The following is a 27021-nucleotide window of genomic DNA, read 5'->3' on the forward strand; positions in this document are numbered from 1 at the left end:
AGAACAAGATGTGAAGCAAAGGCGTGGGAGAGCTGGGTGTGGGAGGTCTGATCTGAGAAAGGAAGATGTGATGAGCTCAGAGAACAAAATATTTCTTGCAGAGCCAGAGCAGAGCTTGGTGGTATTATGTTGAAAACAGTTCATCTGCATGAGGATTCTGAGTCCAAATCTTCTGACTCTGGCGAGCACCACCAGTAGCACCAGCACCAACAAGAGCTGTAATAATAATGCTGATGTTCATGAACATTTGCCACCATCCTGCGGTAGGCATTTTGCCAAATGAGATGATATGCATTTCTTAGATCACTGGTTTTCACCCTTGGCTGCACACTGTGTTCATCTGAGAAACTTCTAAAAAATATTGCTGAGTCACAGCTCAGCATCTGTGGTTTACTTGGTCTGGGGTACGACCTGGACATTAGGAGTATTATAAACTACCAGATGCTGCCATGTGTGGCCGGGGCTAGGAACCACTGCCCAAGCTGGTCCTCAGAGGAGGTGCATGTGGTAAGGAGGTTACCATGTCAATCGGAAAGAAGAGAAAACCAAGCTTTGAGGAGTAAGATAATAGTTAAACTGGGGCCTCCTGGTCTCTCAGAGATCCCAAACTTTAAACTATTTTACATCTTTAGGACAATGCTGTTGGCTCAGTTTGTTGGTCTGCCTTCTTTCTTTCCTATTTTCTCTTGCCATTAGCTTCCCCAGAGTAAAGAGGCTTACGTGGAGAGAAAGGGGGTAGGGGATATGCTGGAGACCAGGCTCTGGTTTCTGCCAACTGGCTGCATTTGCTGTCTTATCTCTGTCATATGTGTCACGATGATAAGTGAAAGATATTGCCCAGTGGACAGGTCTTCTTCCTGACCATGGCTTTTGAGAAAGAGCCATGCAGAGATTCTGGACCACGCTGCCACTAAACAGCAACTTCGCTCACCCCCCAGAGCCAGCCATGTGCTCCCCTCAAGAGCTTGGGTTCCTTTAAGAAGATGGAACATGTGTATTTCGACTTTGGGGTTAAATTTGGATGTTGGTGTTCAGGTTCCTCTGTGGTTGTTTCCTTTCCTGTCATATGCTTCACACAACTCAGATTCATGCCACCTGTTCTGAAGGTATCAATATAATTCCACAAACTCTTATTAACCACCTGTTGTGTGCCCAGACTGTGCCTGGCAGGCATTGCTGGGGAGACAGGGGTGCATGAACCACATTCCCCGTCCTTGCAACCTCCTATGCAGATGTGTAGCTCTGCTTCCGAATGCCGGTCCATCGCCAGGAAAGAATTACTATCTATGGAGGCCAACATGGGACAGGAAAAGAGAGTGGGTTTGAGAGACACTTTGAAAAATGCATAGGATTTCAGCAGGTGGAAACAAATAGAGCTGATGCAGTCAGAGAAAAGAATAGAAGTAAGGGGGCAGGGGTACCCGGAGATGTGTTTAAGAGACAGTGATGAGTACAATTTGGCTGGAATACAGGGTATGTGTAAGGCATCTGGGAGACCCGAGGCAGAAATTTACATTAGGCATTGAGGGATTTTTTTAAAATTTTGAGCTATAAAGCTATAAACAATTCAGCAGGCACTGGGGAGCTACAGCAGGTTTCAGTGTAAGAGAGTGATGGGATCAGACCTGAGCTTCAGGGTGATTCATTGTTTAGAGCAGAGAAGAAGAGGATGCAGGGGTCTGGGTAGGAACTGCGGTTATCCGGGAGACTAGGAACCTTGAACTGGAGACGTAGTAGACGTACAACACATTGTGTGAATGTGACCTTCCTTCTCAGAGATGTTTCATGGGAAGAGGCCTCGGCATGGGGGGCCTGGCTATGGGAGAAAGTGGTGTGTTCTCGCCAGAGCTCATTTCTCATTTGGCAGAAAACCCCAGTGGCCGTGAAAGGCAGATGGGTGGAGATGAAGTCCTACATCCGGGAGAGGGTCACAGCTAAGTCCGCCCCCCTGCTTGTGCCCTATGAGTGGAGTGGAGCCTCGAGGAGAGGTCTGAGGATAAAGAGGTGAAAGGCAGAAAGATGAAGAGCACCCTAGAAAGGGCAAAGGGAAATGTTGGCAGAAGCAGAGAAACCACAAGCTAAGCTGGGCTCCCCATTTCCCAAGGGACAGAGGAACATATGTCACAAACCCAGAGTGAATGTCCCCTGGCTGCTTTTCACAGCTCTATGTTTATTTTTCTATATCCTAGGCCTCTTTATAGCCACCAAGTTAAAAAAAAATTATACAATGGCTTACACAAACACACCAGTAGGTACGCAAGCATGTATGTGTGTGCATACCAGCACACCTCCATGTGGGCACACACACACACACACACACACACACACACCACGGTTCCTCTAGGCCCCTGTGACCCTCAGCCACAGTGACACTAACTGATACCCACACATGAACAGATGCTCTCTGTTGTCTGCATTTTAACAAAGGTTAAGAGCCTCAAGTAGGGGATGACATTTTTCTTTGGAGGAATGGCCATGGTCCTTGGAGAGACAGCATTAATTGGGGGCATAGGGCATCTACTAAAGTCTGAGATTTCTTTTACTGTTCCAAAAGAAGAAAATGTGACTTCTTTTTTATCTTTGGGGGAGGCTGTGGATTAGGACCTCGAAATTATTGGATGGCAGAAGTCGGGATTCGAAAGGACCTTCCCAACCTGGCACTTCGGGACAAAACCCACAGGATGGAATGTAATGAAGACCCCTGGGCGTTAGGTTTCAAGTCATCTGTGAAGACAGGCAGCCGAAACCTTGTTGATAGAAGTGTAATTTATTTTGAGTAGTGGTTGTTTCATCCTGGTCGGTCTGAGAGGAAGCATGTTAGGAGCTACAAAGGTTTGAGAGGAAGAACTAATAAACTCAAGGCTGCCACCAACGGGATGGTCAGAATGGGAAAATGCTGGGACAAGCTGTCACTTGCCAAGCAGTTAAGAGAACAGGGGGTAGTGGACTGAAAGGGCCTTTCGGTCTTCTGCTCCATTGGAAAAACCAGGACCGATGGCTAACGACTAAGGAGAACCAGATTTTAGCCCCACATAAGGAAGCCATTTCCAGAACAGAATGGGCTGCCTGAAAATGTAGTGAGCATTCTGTTACCACGTGTCCATATGCCAAGGGAAAGTTACTGACATGGTCTTTGTGATGAGAGGGACATTGGGTCAGATGAGTTCTCTGGTCCCTTATAACTGAGGGTGTCTGGTATTTTCCTTACTTTTATTACACAGGGATCTGTGTTTTCGATGATCTACATTCTTACTCCAGAGGGAGCGCTATGACGTTTGGTGGGATTGGGGTTATAACCGGGTCTTTTAGTGGAAGCTTTCACGTCCTTCCAGAATGACACTGTCTCCAGGAGGCAGTGGGTGAGCAGCTGCACATCTGGCTTTTCTGTTAATTTAACAGAAACTCCCATGTCACCCTCAGCATCTCTCCTTCCCAGTGTTACCCCTTTGTGTCCTCCCTCCCAGCCTCCCCCCTGCACACCCAGGCCGCCCTCCAGCCCCCCACCGCACAAACGTACCTATATACACATATCCTCACACACATCCTCCCTGAAACCAGAGAAGCACTTTTTTTTTCAGCTGCTCCCACACAACGCTCGTTGCCACAATATTCTCCCTTAATTCTGAAAGGGTGGTGGCGGAGAAGCCATTTCTCTCTACCCACCAAATGAACAAAGCTCTGTGCTAAAATATTTTTCTTCAGTTGTAACTGAAACTACTGTTGGCTTCAGTCCCCAAACCAGAAAGACAATTATACTTAACTGTTTAGAGATTTATAAATACCACGCTGGAGTAGCCTCCAGGTAGTAACTTTAGATACCCAGCCCAATAATTTTCTTTTATTGGTTTGTGATTTAGATCTTATTTTGAGTCCTCTATAATAAGAGTAGTACATTTCATTAAAAGAGCTTACTAACCAATAAAGAAAATCTGGCTTAGGGCTGGAGCAGGTCTCCCGTACGGAGAGGGGCCGGCCCTGGTGCACCTCCTCGGTGGACATGACAAGACTAATCTCAGCACAGGGGTGCACATGTATGTCGGCACAGCAGCATGTGCGGCTGCTTTCTAAATGACTTCAACTTGGGAGAATTTTTCCTACACAGCATATTTTACCACATGAGGGGTCCTCTTAAGACGGCCCTTCACTATTCTGATAATAGATTCCCAGCAATGAGAACAAGGAGACACAGACCCAGGAATAATTGTAACAAGAGGCTGGAAAGCCTGAGCTCCTTGCTGAACCTGTGCAGGTTTTTTGGCCTTCCGTCAATGAGGATCTTAATAAAAACGGACCCCACCCACCCCCCAAAAATCACCTTTTCCTTCCAACTGCATGCAGAGCAGATTCAGTTCCCCACTCGGGCTGTGCCCAGCTTGGGACAATGGCAGTGAAAGGAAATCTTAGAGTCAGAGACAGAGAACAGATGTGGGGTGGTGCTGGTGTTGGGCCCAGCTCCTTGTCCTCACATCAGGCTTTCCTCCTTAAAACTTGCATGTGGTGTTCATGCTTCTTTTTAATAATTGTAAGCTTTTTTTCAGGTGAGTCATGCACCAGGCACTTTCATATGCAATATCTCATTTAATCTTCCCAATGACTGTTTAGGACAGAGGTCATTTATCTCCATTTTACAGATGAGAAAACTAAGGCTCAGGAAAATTCAGCAACCTGCCCAAAGTCTCATAGCTTGTCAAGAGCACATGGAGTTGATTCCAAAGCCTGTGCTTTCTTCACCATATCAGTCAGCTCCATAAAAGAGACAAGTATTATTCTTTCAAGAATAGGCCTAAATCTGTACATCTGCTTTTAAGAGTCCTGGAAGCATCCCTGGGTATGCTCAACTTCTTGCACCCAGGGACTAAAGTTTTTTGTTTTGGGTTTTTTTTTTTTTAATGTTCTTGGTCTACGAATCCCCATTTTGTAGGTCCCTGGCCCTCCTTGCCCCAACAGTCAGAGACACTGGGATTCTCTTGGTCCCAGTCTTCCTTGCTACAAGATCTAGACAAACAGGAGTAGAGTTGAGAGACATATGAAGAGCTCTGCTTTGCCTGCCTCTGTGAGCAGCTTAATTTGTTGGAGCTTTTTTCCCTGTTAGTATAGATTTGATTTTTGGAGCTGTCAGTATGAGGTTGGAAAGTTTGGGACTCTGGTATCACTCGCTGTTGTCCAGACACTTACAAAATATTTCCAGGTTTTATTGATCCATCCCACTCTCCAAGTGGAAGTTTCCATAAAAAGCAGTAGGTGAGAATAAACAGACCACTTGAGCCCCCAAAGCCTAGGATTTCAGGTGGTGTGTTATCCTCGGAAAATGGTCCAGATAAATTGTCCTTTGGGAGCAAAGTGTGGTTCTATAATCAAAGAAAAGTAAAAGAAGTCTTGTCATCCTATGGGCTCTCTAAGGCTCCTGATGAGATTTTGGATAAGGATGAGTCAATCAAGTGTTCTTTTCCTGAACATTACTTTGGTTTATACCCCATGGCTGAGGTTCATGTTCCCACTCTTTACACGGTCATGCTGTCTTGGAGCTAATGGGATCCACAGGCAGAAATGACATAGACATATAAAATAAATTATATGGCACAACTTGAACACACACACTTAACAACACAGGGTCTGGAACATTCTGGAGTACCTTGCAAAATGCATGGTGTGACAAAACTCATTTGTAATTTTCTGAGGCATGAGTTTAATCCACATGTTGTGAAGATTAACATGTGAGCCGAGAGCCAGCAAACGAGCCTAACCAATCATCCAATGGATTTCTGTCTTTATCCATCTATTTATAACCAAAAACTCATATAAAGTCTTCCAACCTTTATTTCTTTTCTTAAAAAGTACCCTGCAGAGAAACCAACTGATTTATAAGTGATTCAGTTCTGGATTTATAGAATATTTAATAGTATGAGTGGTCCTTACATATTTGAATTACACTTCATGGAATGTTCTGATGGAAGTCATCCCCCAAATTCTAGGAAAGCAGTGTAGGAGTCATTGAGCCTCTTGCTGCATAGCTCCAGTAAAGAGTTTCTACCAGATATGAGAACCACATGGATGTCCCTACACAGTGTGTCATGAGAAGGCAGAGATTGCTTTGGGCTGTGGTGTTGGGGGCAGGGGCTGTAGAGTAAGCGGAGTTGAATTTGAATCTAGGAATGATTATCGATAAGTAAAGGGGTTGTAGGCAGGTGAAGAGGCTGAGGCTGAGTGAGAGAAGGCTTGTAAGCAAGAAGAGCCAAGTGTAGTGTAACAGAGGGGCACATGGCTATGTGTCTCCTGATGATAGAACAGAGGGACCTTAAAGGTCTCAGAGGAAAGAATTATAGGTGAGATCATTGTTGACCTGAATAGGCTCTCGAAACAATGGCCTGGTCTATCATCTCACTGGTTTCCCCACTCCCACCAACCATCAGGAATATATTCATATTCATATATATGAATAAATAATATATAAATATATGATATATATTCATATATATGAATATATTTAATATATACAGCACCTCACACCTGGTGGAAGCTTGTAGAAGTTTGTGGAGTGAGCAAATGCAAGATTTAATCCCAATATCTGTTGTTTATAGTCTGTGCTGACTTCGTTTGCCCTCAAATGAGATAAAGCAGCTGGATACTTTGTTAAATACCACATCCTTTCCTTCCAGGCTCTAGTCACTCTCCATTCATTTGACTGTTGGGCACCAGGCAAGGGCTACAAAGATCCAGGACATTGAACTTGTCAGATTCATCCGGACATTCTTTAGTAAATTACCCCAGTCCTTTCACCTTCACTAATAGCTCCCGGTCCTCAGCCTTTCACTGGGCTCATTGCAGGTGCTCTTGCCTGAGGAGGCTGTGGGATTGAGACCTCCAAAGTTCAATAAAGGGCAGAAGCCATCTCTGCTTTCTGCTCCAGGGAGCTTAGAATGGTTTCTGAGAGCTTTCTTGGCCATGTGGAGATGGACATTTCCCTTACAGCAGACTAGCCAGTGGCACCCGAACACCTGGGCAGCAAGAATTCAGCAGATGGGTTTTGTCGCTCTAATTTATGATGGTGCATCACATATGGGGCTGTCAGAGTGATGACACAATCATGTAGGGTCAGGAACCAGATTCTAAATCCTCCTTGTGGCTGTCAATGTGTTATTTGACTTTGGATGAACACTCTATGATTTCATTTCTTCATTTATAAAGTAAGGTCTGTTCCAGTGGCCCCACCTAAGTACCCTGAGGGATCATGTGTGGATCTAAATAGATGATGGCTGTAGAGGAGTTTTGTAAAACATCAACAGCTGTAGAAACAGGATTTGCTGTCAAGTTTAATGCTGGTGTGTAGCGGGGAGCTTGGATTTGAATGTGAGACCTGCCACCTATGAGGCCTGGGCAAACTACTTAACCTCTCTGTACCTCAGTTTTCTCTGAAAATACAAATTGCACCTGGCTTATCAGATTGCTCTGAGAAGTCAATAGGACATAGGGTTTTCTGTATTCCATCTAGTATCTTTACATGTGTCAGAGAAAGTCACTCCTTTCCAAGACACGTTACTTTCATCTGTTGAAAAGTGTTCAAAATATGATTGTGTTTGAACAATACACTTGTCTACTATCTGCTTTGAAAAGAATATTATAATAAATATGAAAATATGCCATGTCCATGGTATGAATGGTGCCTACTTAGAGGACCTTCACAACCACACATGGCAGCCCTGAATGAGCTGACATAAAGCACTTAGTAACTGGGATGTAGTTAGAGATCAAGCAATGTTAGCTATTTTGTTTTTATTGGTTTGGGATAGTTTTACTATTTTCTTTCACTCAGTCCCCCAAAATAACAAATAGCGAGATAGGGTTATCCATGTGTACCAAGCAGCCAGGAGGTTGATTCTGCTTGTCAGTAGACATGCATAGAAAACAAATAATAGTGGCAACCAAAACATCTTTGGGAGGGGGGAAAACTGGATATAGTAAATTGACAGAAGTCTACAAAGTTGGTGAGGAAAACCTGCTGATTGACAGTACCCACTGAAATGGTCCCTCCATAGGCAGGCAAGTGTGGCATCACACAGGGTGCCTCTCTGAAAAGCAGAGAGGCTAGGCCTCAGACAGCTCATTGAAACTATCCTGGGTTACTACTGGCAGAGAAGGGCCCATGCTGCTCCAGCTAAATGATAGGTGACACCTCTCTTCCCACCATGGCCTCCTCCTCCTCCTCCTCCTCCTCCTTCTTCTTCTTCTTATAATAATAATAATAATAATAATAATAATAATAATTTTTTTTATGGCCCTAAGCCAGGAGACCTGGGGAACTTCCAGTTTTTAATTAGGGAAGGGATCTTAGATCCCTTTAAGTACACAATAAAATGATGGATCTTTTCTTAGCCCCTCCCCTTAGCTCCCTCTAGCTGTATGCAGAAATATTTGCATACAGGTTCAACAAGTTTGCCCTAGCCCATGGGTTTTCCACCTTAGCTGAACACATTGCAGTCAACCAGGGGACTTTTAAACCTCACCCAAGCCACATCTCCGAGCAATTAAACCAGACTCTGGCAACAGAGATTCCACTGTGCAGCCTGAGTTGAGAAGCACAGACCTAGCCTCTTCTTTACTCAAGGTTACCTTCAATGACTCTCCTCTGGGGCTGCTGATTCAGTAAGCTTACATCTCCATGGGAACTGGCAGCAGCCTCCCAAGGGTGCTTGTGGGGAAGTTTGCAAGACATGTAATGCACACTATAAAAATGCAAGTTCTATGAGAAATGAACTTTGACTCATGCACTTCCAGGTGGTTCCCAACCATGGGAATGCACAGGAGAGGTCAAGGCAGGTGGGTGCAGGTAGTTCTCGGAATGCCTAATCAGCAGTGTAAGAAATGGAGGAATTTTGAAAACCAGTCAAACCCTGGGTACAAGGACAAAGAAGGACAGTAAATAACGGGAATGTCATGGTTGAAGTTTCACACTTAATCTATAAACCTACTTTTAATACAACCCCAGGTGATTATAAATTCATGGTGGCTTTCTTTTTATTGAATTATATGAGGCTGTTCCACATCACGAAAGGAAGTCCAGGTGTGTTGTTTGTTTGTTTATTTATTTGCATTTAGGATACTGTAGATTTTTTAAAAACCCTCTTTTTATGAGCATTAATTATATACCATGCAAGGAAGCAATTGCCTCTATGTTATGAAATATTAAATCAAAATGCTTCCTGTTCCCAGATGTCCCAGAGATAAATACAGCAGTATTTTGAAGCCCCTCTTGGAGCTGTTTTGCCTGCAAATTTATTGTTTTGTCTCCATTTTCAGAAAGCCCTGTTTTCTGTGAAGTATAGCACTCTAGGTAGTTTTTAAGACGCAAACTCCTCTGGAGTTGCCTATGTCGGCAACAACTCTTATGTAGATGGCACACGAGGGATGGCGCACTGATCGGCTCCTTTAAGATGACAAATGGGCAGAGAGTGTTATTGTCTTTGATTGCACGCCTTACATCATCTGTATGTAGGAATAAAAGGGCCATACTTTATCTTTAGCCATTTTATAAATATTTAAGTCCTTATAGTTGCCTAAAGATATTAAAGCATATTTTACAGTAGTCGGAATATAAATATTATATATAGCACAAGATACCAAAGTAGTTTAATGAATTCATAATTTTCTGTTCACATTTATTGGAATGTGTTTTATGTTCCAAAAGTTCCATTTAAAGAATAAGATACCATTCTGCTTCCTGACAACACACACCAAGTGTTGGCCAACGTTTTCGGGCGGGGTCTCGGGTCCAATGTCTGTAGAGGCTTTCATTAAGAAGCAGAAAGGCAGGAAGTCAGGGCACTGGGAGATAGTTCCTCAATCTCTACATTTAAAAATATATATTAATAACTTTTTGAGTAAACAATTCTGGAGCTTATTTAAATTACAAAGCCTTTCAAAGAGAAAACTTTTTATAGCCCCTTTCTTCTATTTCAAGGAGATTAATTCAAAAAACCTAAGCAAGCGCAGTAAAGATGTAGTTTGCAATTTGCCTGTCCCCCCACCCCACCGCCTCTTGTATGCCCTGTCGGCCAGTCTACAGCCTGATTCAGGGTATTGATTTGAACAGTGACTTCCTAGTGCTTTCGGATCCTTTCTCCCTAAGTTAAAGAGTTCCAGCTTGCTCCTTACTTTTCCTAAATGCAAGGGAGTGACAGGGACAATATTACTGCATCTCTTTTCAATTTTCTAGTGAAATATAAAGACTTTCCTCTTTAATATTTCACCAAGTTTCTCCAGTTCCCAGTGGGAGTCCATGCTGGGTAATGTTTGCTAATTACCAACAACAAAACTAGACATACAACGCTTGGAAATTACCTGACCCTTTCCATTTTAATGAGACAACAAGGATTTCGCGAAGTGATGTTGTTTCACTGGTTAATGGTGTCAGCAATGTTGTAATTGTGGGTTGAGACACATTAGCTGAACAACCACACATAGAAAGGGCTTTCTCTTGACAAGCCCTTTGGAGACTAGAACCATATTATCATTAAGCCTTTGTCATTTGCATGCTGCTAATCACTTACTTTATTATCCCGAGTATCCATTGTCTTTCTTTAATTGCTCTTTAAATTAAAATTAAAAATAGTTCTAAAGCCCACAATGGCTGGGATAGCATCTTGATTATGAAGATAACTTCAAGAAAATGGAACAACTGGTAACATATTGCTGGGATTATGAGAGAGTCCCACTGTTATGTACCATGCCTGCAGGCCCCAGGGGCCTAATTCTGGCGGTTTCTCTTCCTTTAGCCCATACTGTTTGTTTAATAAATGGTTATTTATGGCCTTTTTGGCCATTATAGCAACTTTGGAGAAAGTACATCCTTCTCATTGGTTTGAGGACTGCAATTTCATTCTCTGGGCAAAGATATAAAATACATTTGGAAGGCAGGATCTGGACTAGGGCCTCTGAAAAGAGATCCTCTTGATTCTCCTTACTAGTGTATTGTGTACACGGTTACTATTAAAATTTGGGGTCATGAAAGAGACATAAACTTCAGAGCTGAAAGGGACCTTAGAGTCATCCCATTTTCCAGATGAAGAAACTGAGGACCAAAGGGTTGCCATAACTATAGTCAGAGTAAGAGATGAACCTGGATTGACTGTTACTGAGTAGAGTGGATCCAAAGCTCCTAAAGGAGGATCATGCCTTATGGGTTACTCCTGAAAGACAGTATGTCATGCTTAGAGTTGTGATGTGCAAGCTACATGGTTGCCATGATACAGTGCATTTAGTGTGTGCCTCTAGTATCCATATATTGATGTGTCTGTTGATATAGACTATGTGCTAGGATTCTGGAAGAAAGGGCTCATGTCTTCCACTTCCTTAAAAAAAAACCCCGTGCATGATTCTGCGGTCATTTCTGAATAGCAAGTGATTAAACCAAGAGTTATCAGGGTTCCATTTTCATATATAATGCTTCAGAATTAGGATGATAGGTTTTGGAGAACTAGGAAGGACTGGGCATTGCCTTATCTGCCTCAAATGTATAGAAAACCGAGTTTGGGTGAGACATTGAGTGTTTCGAAGTTAAGGGAGTTAAGGGTTGACCTGGGCTTAACACCCATATCTTTTGATTATCCGTTCAGTCTATTATTGACATCACCATCACCATCATTATCATCATCAAATAGGTTAGGACTTGTATGAAGTGCTTACTCTGTTCCTGGCACTGTTGTAAGCAGTTTACCTGTATTTTTTAACTTATCTACTCTCCATGGCATATTACTCTCCCATTTTACACATGTAGACTGAGACACAGAATTTAAGAAACTTTTCCCCGAATCACAAAAGTAGAAACTGAACAAGGCAGCCCTCAAACTCAGGCAGTCTAGCTCCAGAATTCAAATTTTTAACCACAGCGTTATGGTTCATTTCAGGTTGTGGTCAAGGGATATTGATTATAGTGTAAATGACTTTTCAAAATTAACTTAGCACCAACCTACCTCTTCCTTAGTGAAGATTTGTGTGCATGAGGAATATCTGATCCCAGTTATATGTTCATCTGCCAGGATAAACATGTATGCAGGAAAGCCTTTAAAACTTAAAAGAAAGAATTTATGGGGCTTTCTGTTAAAGGACTATCAAATGTTTGGAAACCGGGCTGCTGTCTCAGGCCAGGCATCCTGTCTCGAGAAACTTTCAGAGACAGCTGGTTGAAAGTTGTCGGGGATGGGATTCTGTGTTTCCTGAATTGTATGGCAATGCCTTGGATCACTTGGCAAATCCATCTCTTACAGCTACTTAATTTTCTGTGCCCTTAAGATATGGATGTTTTAGTTTGCTTGGGATTTCATAGCTCTGGTTTTTGCTATGCTGGCCATTGGTTCATATTAAACCAAACAACTGGGGCCCATTTGGCATTTGGTGTTTTAAAAGTAAAAGGACATTTGAACTACATGACAAATGCTGAAAAACAAAGCCCATAGCACTGAGAACATAAAGAAACTGTTTATAATGTAAAGGTGGTTACGTTTTCAGTCAATCTATCACTTTAATGAGCTCTTTGCATTTCTTTGATTAATGCTCACAAAAGGGGGAGAAAAAAATTGATGTAATGGAAACAAAATGCTATATAGTCTTGGCAGCACAGGGGAGGTTTCTGTGTGTTTTATTAGTATCCACTGCATCTCACTGTCTTGCAATGTATATGTCTACCTTTCCCCTGGCGTAGCTAGCATGCCTCTAGTTTACTGGAAATGTGATCCAGCATGAAGGAAGAGACCCCATATTAGGGACAAAACAGCCTTTGACCTCTTGTAGTGGCAGCAAAGAAGGAGGATCCAGAACAGGAACTTGGAATTAATGATGATGATGATGATAATAATAATAATAATAATAATAATAATAATAAAGAAAAGGCTGACATAGTCTATGCTATATTGAAATGAAGAACCTAGGGTAGCCCCGGTGGCTCAATGGTCTAGCGTCGCCTTTAGCCCAGGGTGAGACCCAGGATTGAGTTCCATATCAGGCTCTTGCATGGAGCCTGCTTCTCCCTCTATGTCTCTGCTTCTCTCTCTGTGTCTCTCATGAATAAATAAATAAAATCTTTAAAAAAAAAAAGAAAGACATGAAGAACCTAACAAGTATGAATACCAAGAAAGGAAACATTAAGACCCTGAGAAAACATTTAAACATTAGACTGTAGTGATTAGTATGTAATTAGTAGTAATTTATTTGTTGAGTTTAAAATAATAAGGACAAGGAAAAAGTACAGAAAAATATATCTTTGTGAAGTAACTGAATGGAGGAGAGAAGTTAGTCAAAGCAGGCTTCCTGGAGGAGGTGAAGGAGGGGTAGGATGTGGATTTGGAGGGAAGAGAGGAAACCACATTTCTGAGGTAGGGGAGCCTTGAGATGAGAAGCAGCAGGTGCCACTCCTCTATGTTGGAAACCAGCTCTGATTTCTCCTCTCTCCACCACGTGCCCAGTGCTCTTTATAGCCGTGAGCATTTGGCATCCTTTTCTCTGAGCTTGAGTGGCTCTTACAAAGTGATTGGAGGTTGATGTAGCAGAGACTTGGGAACCTCGAAGACTCACTTTGGTGTTTTATTTGTTTGTTTGTTTGTTTTGTTTGTTTTAGAGAGAGAGAGAGAGTTGGGAGGGGCAGGGCAGAGGGAGAGGTAGAGAGAATTCAAGCAGACTCCCTGCTAAGCGTGGAGCCCCACACAAGGCTCAATCCCATAACCCTGAAATCATAACCTGAGTTGAAACCAAGAGAGTCGGATACTCAAGGGACTGAGCCATCCAGGTGCCCTAAAGACTTACCTTTTAATGTGTAAACTTTACTTCCATCCTAGAACCTTAGTTCCACCAACTTCCCAATCAAGTGCGATCTCAAAATAACATTTAGGATCGTTAGAGCTCAACAAGGTGTGTCCATCCACCATATCTCAACTCATAATGATCACATGAGGTTTCAAGCTTTCAAGCTTTTTTCTTTTATTGATTTATAACTTTGACAATTTTTCTCATTGCACAAATAAAATATATTCATTTCAGAAAATTTACCAAGTACATATAAGCAAAAAGAAGAAAACACGCATTCCCCATATTTTTACCACTCGGACATATTAGCATTGGTCTTATGATTTCAGTCTTGCTTCTCTAGATATAAATATTTCCCCCTTAAAAAGGGATTGTATGTATTAGTATATAACCTGTGCTTTTCCACAAATATTTTTCCATGTCATTAAATATTTTTCTGCCATATGTTTAGTGGATTATACTTGACAGAATCAGTTTCCTGAAACAGAACATTCCTGTTGTTTCAATTTAACATTGTTACTTAATAACTAAAAATGAAGACTATTATAACCAAGTCTTAAACATAAGGAAATTATGGCTGTACACATATTTTTAGAAGTGAAATTGCTTAGGCCAAGGGGCACATACAATTTTAAGTCATTTGATTTGTATTGCCAAAGTTTGTCTTATTTTTAAGTTGTGAGATGAATGCAGAGGGGATAAAAAAAGCAACTGAGAAGTTACACTATGAGCTCAGGGGCAAATGAAGACATTAGACCAGATGAATATTAGATTGCTTTTCAAATCTGTGGTCTTAGTTGTGTTTGAGTTGTGAATAATTTAGTCCTTCCTTCCTTCCTTCCTTCCTTCCTTCCTTCCTTCCTTCCTTCCTTCCTTCCTTCCTTCCTTCCAGAAATAGATATTGGAACAGTAAGCTCTTCAGGCTTACTTTAAGGAAAGATTTATGAATTTTAATGAAACTTAATGAGCAAACAGCTATAGAGCACTTTGGTTGGTTGGTTGGTTGGTTGGTTGGTTGGTTGGTTGGTTTGGTTTGCTTTGGTTTGATTTAGACCCAAAACACAAATTCTAAAAGAAATTAGGATATTATACAATGGGTGGATCCAACTTCCCAAGGCATTCATCAAATATGGTCTCTAGAAAAAAGTACTGTCACCAATATCAATGTTACATACTGTAAATAGAAGAAATGGAAGCTGCACTGACCCAGATCTTGTGCCTGGTTACTGGAAGTGAAAAGGAAAGCTTAAATGAAGATACAGTAATTTGTTTTAATACAAAATCATACATGCATGAGCTATTTCACCAAGCAAATGGATTTTCTGTTTGGGGCATTTTGGTTGTAAGAGATAGAAGTTCAACTCAAAAAGGCTTAAATAAAAAGGAAATCGTGGAACTGAGGTTCTGGTGGGTTCATGCATATGAGCCCACAAGCTTGAATGATGTCAGAGCTCTGTCTTAATTCTCTTCGTGTCTTGACTCATTTGCCCCATGATGGGCTGAATGGTCACCTGTAGCCCCATATTACTTACCTTCTTCTGGCTTTGCAGCCACAGCAAAAGAACCACAGTTTTTTACACCAGGGCCTGGGGGAACATAGGTTGGCCCCACCTTAGGGGACAGGCTCATCTTAAACCAGTCATGTGCCTAGGATATCGGGGGACCCATCTTGCTGACCTTGTGAAGTCACACTGTCTGGGTTATGTCAGGGTTGCCCTCCCCCTCTCTCCACCAAACACTGTGGAATATGTTCCTTGCATGGAAAAGGACTTGGACGGGGGCAAATAATCATCTGTCCTGCTTCTGCCACCAGCTGGTTCCATGACCTTGGATACAATAACTTCTTTTCTCTGAGCCTCAGTTTCTTCATCTGCGAAATGGACAGATTGATTAGAGGATTTCCAAAGCCTTTGAGTCTCTAACATAGAGTGATTGGTAAGGAGGCAAAGGAGACCCAAAGATGTAGTTTAGGTTTCTCAGAATTGTCAATTTATTTGGTTTCTAAGTTCTGTTTTTAGGCTCTGGCTTGGGAGCAGTTATCGACTCCCAGCACATAAGCTATTTGGTTGAGTTTGGCAGGAGCATTTCTGCCCCTGCCCTTACCCCCATAGCTCCTCAAACTTTGCCTCCAGCACCATGTCTCCAGCTAGTGCGCCTCAGGATCCTAAGCAGAAAGAGTTGGTTCTGAGTGCCTTTTGGACATTGTCAGAAGATGCTGCCTTGGTAAATCATCATTTTTTACTGAATCAACACAGGTCAGCTGCCTGGCCTTCATGACTCTGGAACTGCAAGTTTGTGGGAGGCCCCAAAAACTACTATGAAAAAATATTACAAGGTTAAAATGAGATTTTCCCTTGACTGGATTATTCATATAGACTTTTCCAAAAATCTGTCTTCCAAAGCAAGCCTCTGTGTGTGTATGTTCCCGCTACAAGTTAGAAAGCAGTCGTGCTTCTATACATGGAATTTTCTTGACTTCAGCTGCTGAAGAATTTGTTGGAATACACACTGCAAAATGACTACTGTGGCTATTACTGTACTTGCTCAGGGGAGCTATTCAGATGCCTCATTTATTGGAGCTTAATAGATTAAAAGTCCAAATTGAGTCTCATGATATAAGCCTAATCAAGTTCTAATCTGCATAATTTTCCCATAAGCAGCAATGGGAAATTTGGATAATTTATGTTTCAGCAGTTGCCAATCATGTGTTAAATAGCATTGTTGCATTTACTTATCAAAATATTTTTATTGATCTTCACTTCATGTGACATTTCACTTTGGGATTTTTTTTCCTGGCATTAACAGGAAATTTAATTCATCTCCTAGATGATGTAATATGAGATGTTTCTCTTGATTTTAACATGTCTTTATAGATCATTTTTAACGGTGATCTTTTCCTTTTACAACTTCATATTGAATACCTGTCTCAGCAAAGCTAGATGACTCGGCCTAATTTATTTCCCTAGTTTAACGTAGCATATGGATTTCTAACCATCATTTATATGCACACAATAAAAGATAATTTGGCCCACCATTTGAACCAATTCCTTTATGTTAAATCTATGGGGGTGGGAGAGGCACTTACCTTCATTTCTCCATCTATTCTGGGGGAGGTGACTGATAAGAATTTCCATATCTCCCTCCCTGGAAAGGCTTAGGGATTTAACTAGGAAAGATTTAGAAAGTACTTTGTGTTTTCCCCCATGGAAAAGTACTGTAATAAAGCATTTATTATATGTACTGAGTTGTGCATGCTATTGCACCAAAGCAAGTTAAGCATAACTACAATGGGTCCCAGTTGTTATCTGCTATTGTTTAAAAGTGAAAACAGCAAAAGAGGAGGACTGGCTCAGGGCACCTGCATGCATGGCTCAGTCGGTTAAACATTCAACTCTTGATACCAACTCGGGTCTTGATCTCAGAGTCATGAGTTCAAGCCCCATGACTTAACCACAAAAACAAAAAAGTAAGACTGGCTCAGGCCTCCAACTTGCCTACCTGGGTCAGCCCCTGAGAAGGAGAGAACATCCCATACAGGTGGAGGGTAGCATGGACATGGTTAGCCATGGGCTCTGATGTCAGACTCAAATCCCAGATCTGCCATTTACCAACTGGTTGTACTTGAGAAAGATCTTCAACTGTTCTGAATCTTACTTTCCTTATCTACAAAATGGGGATATTAACAGCGCCTACACTCATGAGGTTGTTCAGAGGAATAAATGAGGTGGCCTATGAAAAGCCCCTAGTGCAGTTTTAACACATAATAAAAGCTGTGACATGGTGGTTTAGAGGGGACCTGGGGCCAATTTGCCTGGGTTCAAATATGAGATCTGCTAATTCCTAAGTGTGTGCCTTGGGGCCGATTACTTAACTTCATGTTGCAGTTTTCTCATCTACAAATAGTTGTATAGTATGGTTCTGAGAACTAAAGTTATTATATGAACAGAAATCAGTACATAATAAGTACTCTATAAATGTTGGCTATTTTTTTTTCTTGGGGTTCTATTTAAAGCTATCTTCTTCATTCTCAATTACCTTAATCAGTCTGGGTCTAGAAAACTCTTGCCTTTGTTTTGAGTTCCATACAGACAGTGATATTGAGTCTCATTTTCTAATGCACTCACCTCTGCATTACCCTGGAACCCAACCCAAATCTAGAAGTCTAGCGATTCCCGATGGTATAGATCTTGTCTGAGCCATAGCCTTTTTCCCCCCCTATAACCACATGATGTCTCTTGGGTGCTGCACATAGATGCATGCATACAGCAGATACTCAAAAAAAAAAAAACTAATAAAAAAATGAAACCTTGGTGATCTCCTCTGTGTCCCCTTCTACCTCTTCTTGAACTTCTTAGGAATGGCCCAAATATTTGTGTTCAATTCTTTAACTTGAAGCCATCCTATCTGAAATGGCCTTGTCTCATTTAACTAAACATCCCATAAGCTACTTAAGGTAACTTCCCTGGTGGGGGCTGAGTGCTATCAGCCCCTGGAATAACCAGTATCATGAAAAGAACATCAGACACTGCCAATTTTTGTCACCCGAACCCAACAGTGGCACATATGATTAGGAACACAAATGCTGGAAAAGAATCCGGAGAGTAGTAAAAAGCATTTTAGGAGCCTTGGAACTCGAGAGGGAACTTTTATACCCCTAAATAATTAAGAATAGTGGGAGATTAGCTCTGAAAAAAGAAAGCTCCAAAGAGATTCTTCAGTTGCTATAAGGAATTAAGAAACTTTTCTTAGTCTTTCTTAACAACTGGTCCCACTTTTCAATGTACCCAAAGAAAATCCTAACCATCTCCAAGGTCACTTAGGGAATCTGGATCAGCCCTGCCATTTCAAACTACAGGTTCTTCCCCATATTAGGACATCTAAGAAAACAATGTTAATGAATTCTGTTCATCTTTAATATAACTCTCTCTATAGGAGGAGAGAAAAAAAATATTTTTCTGTTGTCTTTGCCTTTTGCTTTTAACAATATGTAGCTACAAAAGTAGCAAAGGAAAAAGAGGGATTATCTTTGCTGAAGTTTCCTTGCCAACAAAAGCACTCTGTTCTTGGGGTCATGCCTAGGAGAGAGAAGGGACTTTTAATGGAGAGATGTCTTTGGACACTCACCATAGTTTGTCAGTTGCAGATGCTAATGGAACCAGGCTTGACGACTGAAGGGGAAAATGGAATATGAAAGCAAAATGAAATAGGCCTATGAAGCAAGCATGTCATTTCTAAATGAAGGTTTCATGCAAAGGAGTTGAGTCTTTTCACAGCTGAAAATGGAATCTTTAAATAAGATAAAATAAAAGGATGCTTTGGCTTGTTGCAGGTTCTGTAATGAAATACAGTTTTCCTAATACCGTGTGACCTGCATTTCTCCCTGTTTTATGGGTGCTATTCCTTGACGTACAAACCCGTATTTTCTCAAGTCAGCATTTGATGATGGATGTCAAAATACAGGCCATGTATTATGCATATAGCATTACCGATTTAAGGTGTTTACTTGTCAAGTTGAAGAAATTCAAAAACGTCACCTCCACTGAATCTGCACAGCTGTCACTTGCAGTTTTTCATGCTTTTGAATGAAACTTCTGATGAAAACAGTTTAGTTTTCCCCTTCGCTATTCTGGAGAAGAAAACAGCTAGCATTTAAAATGCATGTTCTTGGTTATGTGGTTGGCTGAAAAATAGACATTCCAAAGTTTAGAAAGATGGACATTACACTGTCACTCGAAATTACTTACCCTATTCACAGTGTATCAACACAAAGAATAAAATTAAGTGCAATCAGAGAATGAATAGTAAATAGAACTTTTCTTTTCTTTCTGAAAGTATGGCATTCAGTAGTATGAAATTTATACATAGGAGAGCAGAAAATAGGAAAACCCTTTTATATTTTGCTGGCATTTCATGCATTATGCACCTCCAAAACAACAAGCAATTATTAAGCACCTGTCATTTCATTCCTTATAGATAGAGCTTCACACATACCATAAACCAGAATCAATCCAACATTGCCACATTACTGGAGGGTAAGTCAGGAATCTGGCCACACAGTCTATTTGGAATTTTGTCCTTGGAGACTTAGCAAGTGACTTTGTATCGGTAAGCCCTTAATTCACTGATAAACCCATGTAGCCAATCCCCCAAGGGCAAAGAAGAGAAACCAAGTGAATGTGAACTTCTATCTGCCTGTCCTCTAGGGTCAGGAGCAAATTGGGTCTTGCAACCAGCATAGAGTTGATGGTAGCCCTTGGCATGTGCTTGACTTGATACAATTAATTTTCACCAAATGAATATATGAAGTCAATAAATGTCTCATGTTTATAGATTTCTATTCTATGCACATCCTCAAAGAAGCAGCCATTCAGCCTTGAGGTTATAGTTAGGCCATGTTTGTTCTAAATATATGCTGGGATTTGGGTCTGAAACACCCAAATGGCAAAAATCAGAAACCAAGTAAGCTACTTTCCAATTTACTATGCCCATGTTTACTATGTGAGGTCTGTGTTAGGCACATTGGGGGGGCTTCAGGATCCCTACAAGCAGGGGGCATATGCAGCAGTCAGGATGACGTCAGCTGCATGCATGTGAAAAGAAAAGAAAACAAAACTCTTCATTTGGGATTACACAAAAGGAAAAATATGTACAATTGGCCCTTGAACAATGGAGGAGTTGAGGGATGCCAACCCCTCACTGCACAGTTGAAAATCCATGTATAACTTTTGAGTCTCCCAAAACTTAACTACTGATGGCTTTCTGTTGACTGGAATCCCTACTGATAAACAGTCATGAAGCCTACATTTGGTATGTTGTGTGTATTCTTACAATGCACACTATATTCTTACAATGCAGTAAGGTAGAGAGAAGAAAATGTTATTTAGAAAGTCATAAGGAAATTACATTTACAGGACTGCATTGTAGTTCTAAAAAAGAAAATTCGCATATAAGGTGACCTGCATAGTTCAAACCTGTGTGTGGAAGAGTATATATAAAATTGTGTGTGTGTGTGTGTGTGTGTACATATAGTGTGTGTATGTATACAAAACCAATCTAACCAACCTCAGGAGTTTTTACCATATTTCTTATGGTATAAGAAATATATGGTATATAAATATATATATATATTTATATAATCATTATATATGTAAAATATACATAATTATCATATTGTATATTATAATCTTATTTGCATATACTGTATATAAAATCTCATGTAGTGAGAAATGGTTAGTTGGTAGTTGGTTTTGGTTCTATGGCTGGCTAATTCAGTAACTCAATGATAGTTTTTTTTTGTTTTTTTTTTTGTTTTAGTTCTTTTTATTTTATTTATTTGTTTATCTATTTATTTACTTATTTTTTGAGAGGGAGAGAGAGAGAGGGAGAGAAAGAAAGAGAGAGAGAGTGCAGAGGAGGGAAAGAGGAAGAGAGAGAATCAAGCAGGCTCGATCCCATGACCTTGAGATCATGGCCAAAATCAAAAGCCACATGTTCAAAAGACCGAGCCACCCAGACACTTCTCAAGGATAGTTCTTTCTATCATTAAGTCTTTCCAGCATTCAGTTCAGCCAGTCTCATTAACCTGGCTTTGTCTCAGCTGGTGCCACCATAGTTGCAAGATGCTACCACAGTTCCAGGCACTACAGGTGCAAGAGCAATGTCCAGTGAATTAAAAGAGAATCTCTTCCTATGTGATTCTTTTTTTTTTTTTTTAATTTTTATTTATTTATGATAGTCATAGAGAGAGAGAGAGAGAGGCAGAGACATAGGCAGAGGGAGAAGCAGGCTCCATGCACCGGGAGCCTGATGTGGGATTCGATCCCGGGTCTCCAGGATCGCGCCCTGGGCCAAAGGCAAGCGCCAAACCACTGTGCCACCCAGGGATCCCCCTATGTGATTCTTTTTAAGAGCAAGGAAACACTTCCTAAAAGTCTCCAAGCAAACTTTCTCCCACTTCCCTTTGGCCAGAATCTGTCAAAACCCCTGGCTTGAGTCACCCACTGACAAGAGAAGAAGTAATCAATTGGTTTATGGTAATAGTCAGGATAGGTTAGGCTATGCTGTGGCGACAACAACAAAGCAATCCCCAGTGTCTTAAAGCAGCACAGATCACCTCTTCAATCACTCAGAATGGTTTGTGGTCTGGGTTACTCAAGGCTGCTGTCCAGCTTTCACCTCTATAGTAACTCACGTTCTCATGGTTGCCACAGTCTGGGAGGAGAAGCAGAAAGTCAAATATTTGTACCAGAAGCAGTGGAATACACTGTTGTGTTCACTTTTCATGGGCCAAAGCATTTCCTATGCCACATGGAGGCACGGAGGTACAATCCTGTTGTCTGCCTGGAAGGTGAGGGGAACAAAAAAATCTATGAGCAAAATCAATAATTGATGCAGAGACTCATTTTTAGGGAGCTATCAAGGCAGGTTAGAATTATTTATACTGGCCTCTTACTTTGTCATTCACAAAAGCAACACACAGAGTTTATCCTCGGAGTGCTAATTGTTGATCTGTAAATAATGCATAAACAACTCTTTCTTTGAGTGTGCATGTATATTATGTTATTCCCAAGCTCTCCATGTCTCTGACTTTTCTCCCTTCTCTCTTTCTTTTGTACTAGGGTTTACACCTCCAGGAATGGACAGATCCTCTCCAGATAACAGCCCAGTGCACGGGATGTTACGCCAGCCATCCATCACAACTGGAGTCAACATCCCCATCATTACTGAACTAGGTAGGGATGAATGTCAGCTTTGGGAAGATTTTGTTGTCCTCTCTTCCAACCATGTAGGATATGAGGTTACCCTGTTTCTTAGCTCCTTCAGCAGAGTCGGCTCTAGTAGGGTTGGTTTGGGTGGAGGTGGAGAGAGGTATGGGTAGTAGTATGACAGATTACCAAAAGGAAAACTGATCTATCTTTCCTTTGACATGAATAGACAGTTTCCTTCATGCTGGTAACTGTTCTCAAAGGAGCTTGAGATGATGGATTTGAGATTGGGACATAAATTAGGGAAGCGGGAGGAAAGGAGGAAAGGCGTAATCCATGGACTCTTCTGGTGATTTACGTTGGAAGCACCTCCAGACAGCTCTTGCAATCAGAGCCCTCCACTGAGGTACAAAGCCTCAGGTCTAAGCCAGACCCATTCTGAGAATGGGCAATGGGCATTTAATCCATCCTAGCTGAACTTCTCAGCTAAAGGTCATTTTCAGCGAATGCTATTCTGACCTAAAATATGATGGGTTTTGAAGGGCCATGATTACCAGCCAGTGGAACCCAACTTTTAACCCGGCCATGGCACTCCTTCTACTATTTGTGAATTTGCAAAGCTGCTGAGTGGTCTCTTCCCTAAACCCCAAGACAATACTAGCCATCTCTGGTGCTGGGTCCCCTTACCTTACAATGTGTTCTCTGTTATTCCCTCACGCTCTTCTTTTTCTGTACTTTCCTCCACTCCCTTTCCCCAACCCTTAAATGCTGTATCCAATTAGCTAAACCTGGCAAGTTGCCTTTGGTATCAGTCAATCAGGAAAAAAACAGTGGGACGCACATTCTAATGATAACTGAACTGGGTAAGAAGCACTGTTTTCCTTCACATCGGTATCTCCTTTTGTTCTGTTGTTGGTGTTTCCAACTATCATCGGCTTGTTTTTTATTTCACGGGCTGTAATAGAAAGACTACCCCATGGCACTGCTTTGAATGTGTTTTATTTGTGGCTCTGGTTGGAATCGACTGTCTTGTTCTGGCCTTTTTTAATGATTTTTTTCCCCACACAGCATCAGTAAACCTTTGATCACACCCATCTGACCTGGCAGTTGTTTCCAAAGCATCTTTGCTCTAATTCATTTTCTTTGGCCTGGGCCTTTTTTTTTCCCCCTTTCCATGTGTCCCCCTGTTCTCCCGCCTTCTCCCTTATATTCCTTTTCCAACACACTGTCAGTTTGACTGACATGTCTTCACAGCTCTCAGAGAAGTCAAAGGAGAAATATAAAAATTTTAAGATAAGAAACCTAAGACGGAGCCTTCCCTCCAGCTGTTTATTTTCCTTTATTCTGACTTTATTTGCCTTTCCCCCCCCTTCTCAGAGGCTCTGGTTCTGAAGCCATAAAAGCAGCCAGATCCTATGGGATCTTTTCCTACAAAAGCCAGATTTCAAGAAGGGTGCCAAAGATGAGGTTAGCAGCCACTGAGGCACAGCCCTGCACTCTGACCCCCACCTGGCTGTCCCAGAGCCTCACAGAGATTCAGAGTGGACTCACCAGGAAGATGAAAGGTTCTGGTCATGACTACATTTGTCAGGCCCTCCACACTTCCCCGTGACTTGGTTAATAACTCTGTAAAAGGCACCCATCAGCTGCAGGTCTCAGAACTGGGGATTGATCTTCTAAATAGAGACAGCAAAAGTGCTGTTCTGCAGAGGGGTGGATAGAGAGGTGGGGAGCACCTGCCTTCGAATGACTCACAAATGAAACGAACATGCCATTCTCTTGGCCCCAAAATATATTTCAAAATAAGAGAGCAGGCTTTTAACACAGTAATCTTGCTTGTGAGGTGTCTAGAAACTAAGGAATAAATTGTCCACCATTCGGCACTGCATTATTGTAGACGTAGCTATTTATCAGGACAAATTCACTCAGGTCAAGGAGTATCGCACTATTTTCTGTTTCCAACAGTAGGAGAGGTGTCTTTTTCATGTTTAGAGAAGTTGGCTAAAAGCCTAGGTTTCTGGATTGCTCTTTTCAGGACCTTAGGGTTGTGTGAGGCGCAGGGAGCTCATGCAGCCCAGACCACTGGTTGGAAAATTCATCCAAATATCTCCATCTCAGAAACCTTCAGAGGCATTTCAAAATCATTACTGCCAGGAATTTGTTTTTCTGTTTGGAGTTCATGTGCTGCCAACTAACCAGGATATCTCGATTTGTGATTAGGAGAAGAGAAAAGAGAAGGCTTGGTGCACCAAATCTGAGGCAATAATTCAGGCATTCAGTTAGCAAAACCGAATCCCCTGAAGCCTTTGTCCCTCACGAGATTTCTTCTGTGAGCTCAGAGAACCTTCCATGTGTTCGCCTCACCCTTACTTTCTACATTAAGCCCTATTTTCCTGGCGGTCATACCACCTTTGGCAAGCCGTCATCGTCCGACCACTTTGCCTCCCTGCATCCCACAAATATTTACTATTTACCTACATGTTCTGAGATGTGTTCTGCATTATGCCAAGCCATTAAAATGCCTTCTAAAAAGCAGAGGATACCAGGTTTTTAAAACTGTGTGGTATATTCCAGTCTTCATCCCGTTGGAGAGTTTCAATTGATGTTAGAGGGTCAGAGGCTTCTAGAAGTTCCCCAAGAAGGATATTTGCTTAAAGCCCTACTTAACCTGGTTTCTAGTCATCTATGACCATAAAACATTTGGGGAGAAGGATTTAAAAATCACCTGTTAGCATCCACATAATGACTGCTCTGTGATACATACAGGCTTTGGGTAACACTGTCTGTTCTCCCTCTGAGACTCTCCCAGAACAATACACAGGATTTTCACTGGCCCCCTGGTTCCTGCCTTGGGGCGCCTTCCCAATGACTGAAATGCCTGGCTCACTGACAGTTGTGTCATCTCTCCTTCCTTGTGGCCCCTTCCCCTCCAAGTCTACCACCGGCCCTTCCCGGCGGTCTGGAGAAAGGGTAATCAACTCTATACCTTTCGGAGTGTCAATGCACACGCCGCCCTTGGCTAGCCTAAGTAATTAAAACCATGCTCCTCTGCGTATTGTCCAGAGTTCATATTTTCTGATTCACCAAGCAGAAGCCTAAACTGTGGCATCCAACATACTTTTGGGTAAATGGAGGTACCATTTGACTCTATAGAGTCCCTGAGCAAGCAAGAGCCTTGCTTCTGAGAGAGGTGGAAGGAAGCTGGGAAGTTTCATAATGTAGTAGGGTAGACAGATCATTTAATCAGAAAGGCAATCCTGAGAGCAGCTTACACTTGCCAAGGCCCTGGGCCACACTCCAAGCGCAATCTCATAGGAGCCTCCTGACAGTCTTGTGAGAGCTGCTATTATTTCTCCCATTTTACAGAGAGAGAAGCTAAGGTGCAGAATGACGAGATTCATTGCCTGTACAGAGTTTGTACACAGCCTAGATTCAAAGCTTACTTGTCAGATCCCACATTTTGCACTTTTACCCACCAGCTGTGATTCAAGTGTTGCTGAGGCAAAGATGTTCCCCCATTAAATTTTTTCTCTGGGGAAACAAGATGGTGTCATTTAGAACTAATTCCATGCCTTGCCTTTTATCCTATTATCATTTATTCTGCTTTATACAATAAACAAGCAAAAGTTGGGAAAAAAGTTATCCAAAAAGTTACTTTCAGGAAAAAAAAATTAAAACAATAACTCTAGGAAAGAGAATTCACTCCTGATACATTTAGAAAGGAATCAGAAAAAAGGAAACCTCATCTATTCTTTTCCTAAAAGCACCATAATTATTCCAGAAATCACGAGCACTCATCTCCTCCCCCACCACACACTTTCTTTCCTATTACTTGCTCTGCAAAACTGATAATTTCTGAAGCCAAGATGGGAATGGAAATTAATTTGTCATTTAATTTTTAATAAGTTAAAGACATCTCAGTGACACAGCCAATCAGTCTGCACATGCCCGCCGGAGGAGTCCTTGAGGAATCCTCATATAGAAATGAACTACAGCATCAAATGCTCCTTCTACTTGAGCTGCAGCACATAAAAGATTGAGCTGTTTAGAAGGGGAAAGGGAGAACGTGGGCGTCCCCCATGCAACTCGGAATGCACAGCAAGTCCTTGTCAGCAAGCAGCCAGAGACAGCCAGGATCCATCCCACCTGGGGTCACTGTTCTATGAAACAGGACCTGTCAGCGTGGGCCTGGATTCAAGGCTAGGGACACGAGGCCCTACCCAGGCCAACCCCGGGCAGCCTGTAGGTCCAGCCTACAGGTGAATTCCCTGCTATGCGCCTTTGCTGTGCTCCTAGTCTACTGCTCTTCGGTCTTAATAAGTCGCTTTCTTTTCCTGTGCCTAAACTTAGCATCCCAGCATGGCTACTCATGGCTACTCATCCTTGAGATGTGTCCATGTCTCAAAGGACTTGGCTACTGAAAAACACCTCAGGGTGTTTTTTGGTCATGATTCTAAAACTATACCAAAGGACTGACCAGCACTGTCCAGCAGTTCTCCAGTGGTCTGCCATGGAGCAAGGCTGC

General features: G+C 41.9%; 1 protein-coding gene across 20 annotated transcripts in view; it reads left to right on the forward strand.

Annotated features, from left to right (window-relative positions):
* KCNMA1 (potassium calcium-activated channel subfamily M alpha 1) overlaps positions 1-27021 on the forward strand; it is a 718693-nt gene that overhangs the window by 651112 nt on the left and 40560 nt on the right. For 10 of the 20 annotated variants that reach the window (XM_041748736.1, XM_041748737.1, XM_041748738.1 and 7 more), the window contains 2 exons: positions 22410-22523; positions 23279-23359. In XM_041748736.1, coding sequence (XP_041604670.1) covers positions 22410-22523; positions 23279-23359 — 195 coding nt within the window. The remainder of the gene's footprint in view (positions 1-22409; positions 22524-23278; positions 23360-27021) is intronic. The other 10 variants (XM_041748742.1, XM_041748743.1, XM_041748744.1 and 7 more) reach the window with 1 other exon arrangement.

This window comes from Vulpes lagopus, chromosome 3 (assembly GCF_018345385.1).
Source record: "Vulpes lagopus strain Blue_001 chromosome 3, ASM1834538v1, whole genome shotgun sequence".
NCBI lineage: Eukaryota > Metazoa > Chordata > Mammalia > Carnivora > Canidae > Vulpes > Vulpes lagopus.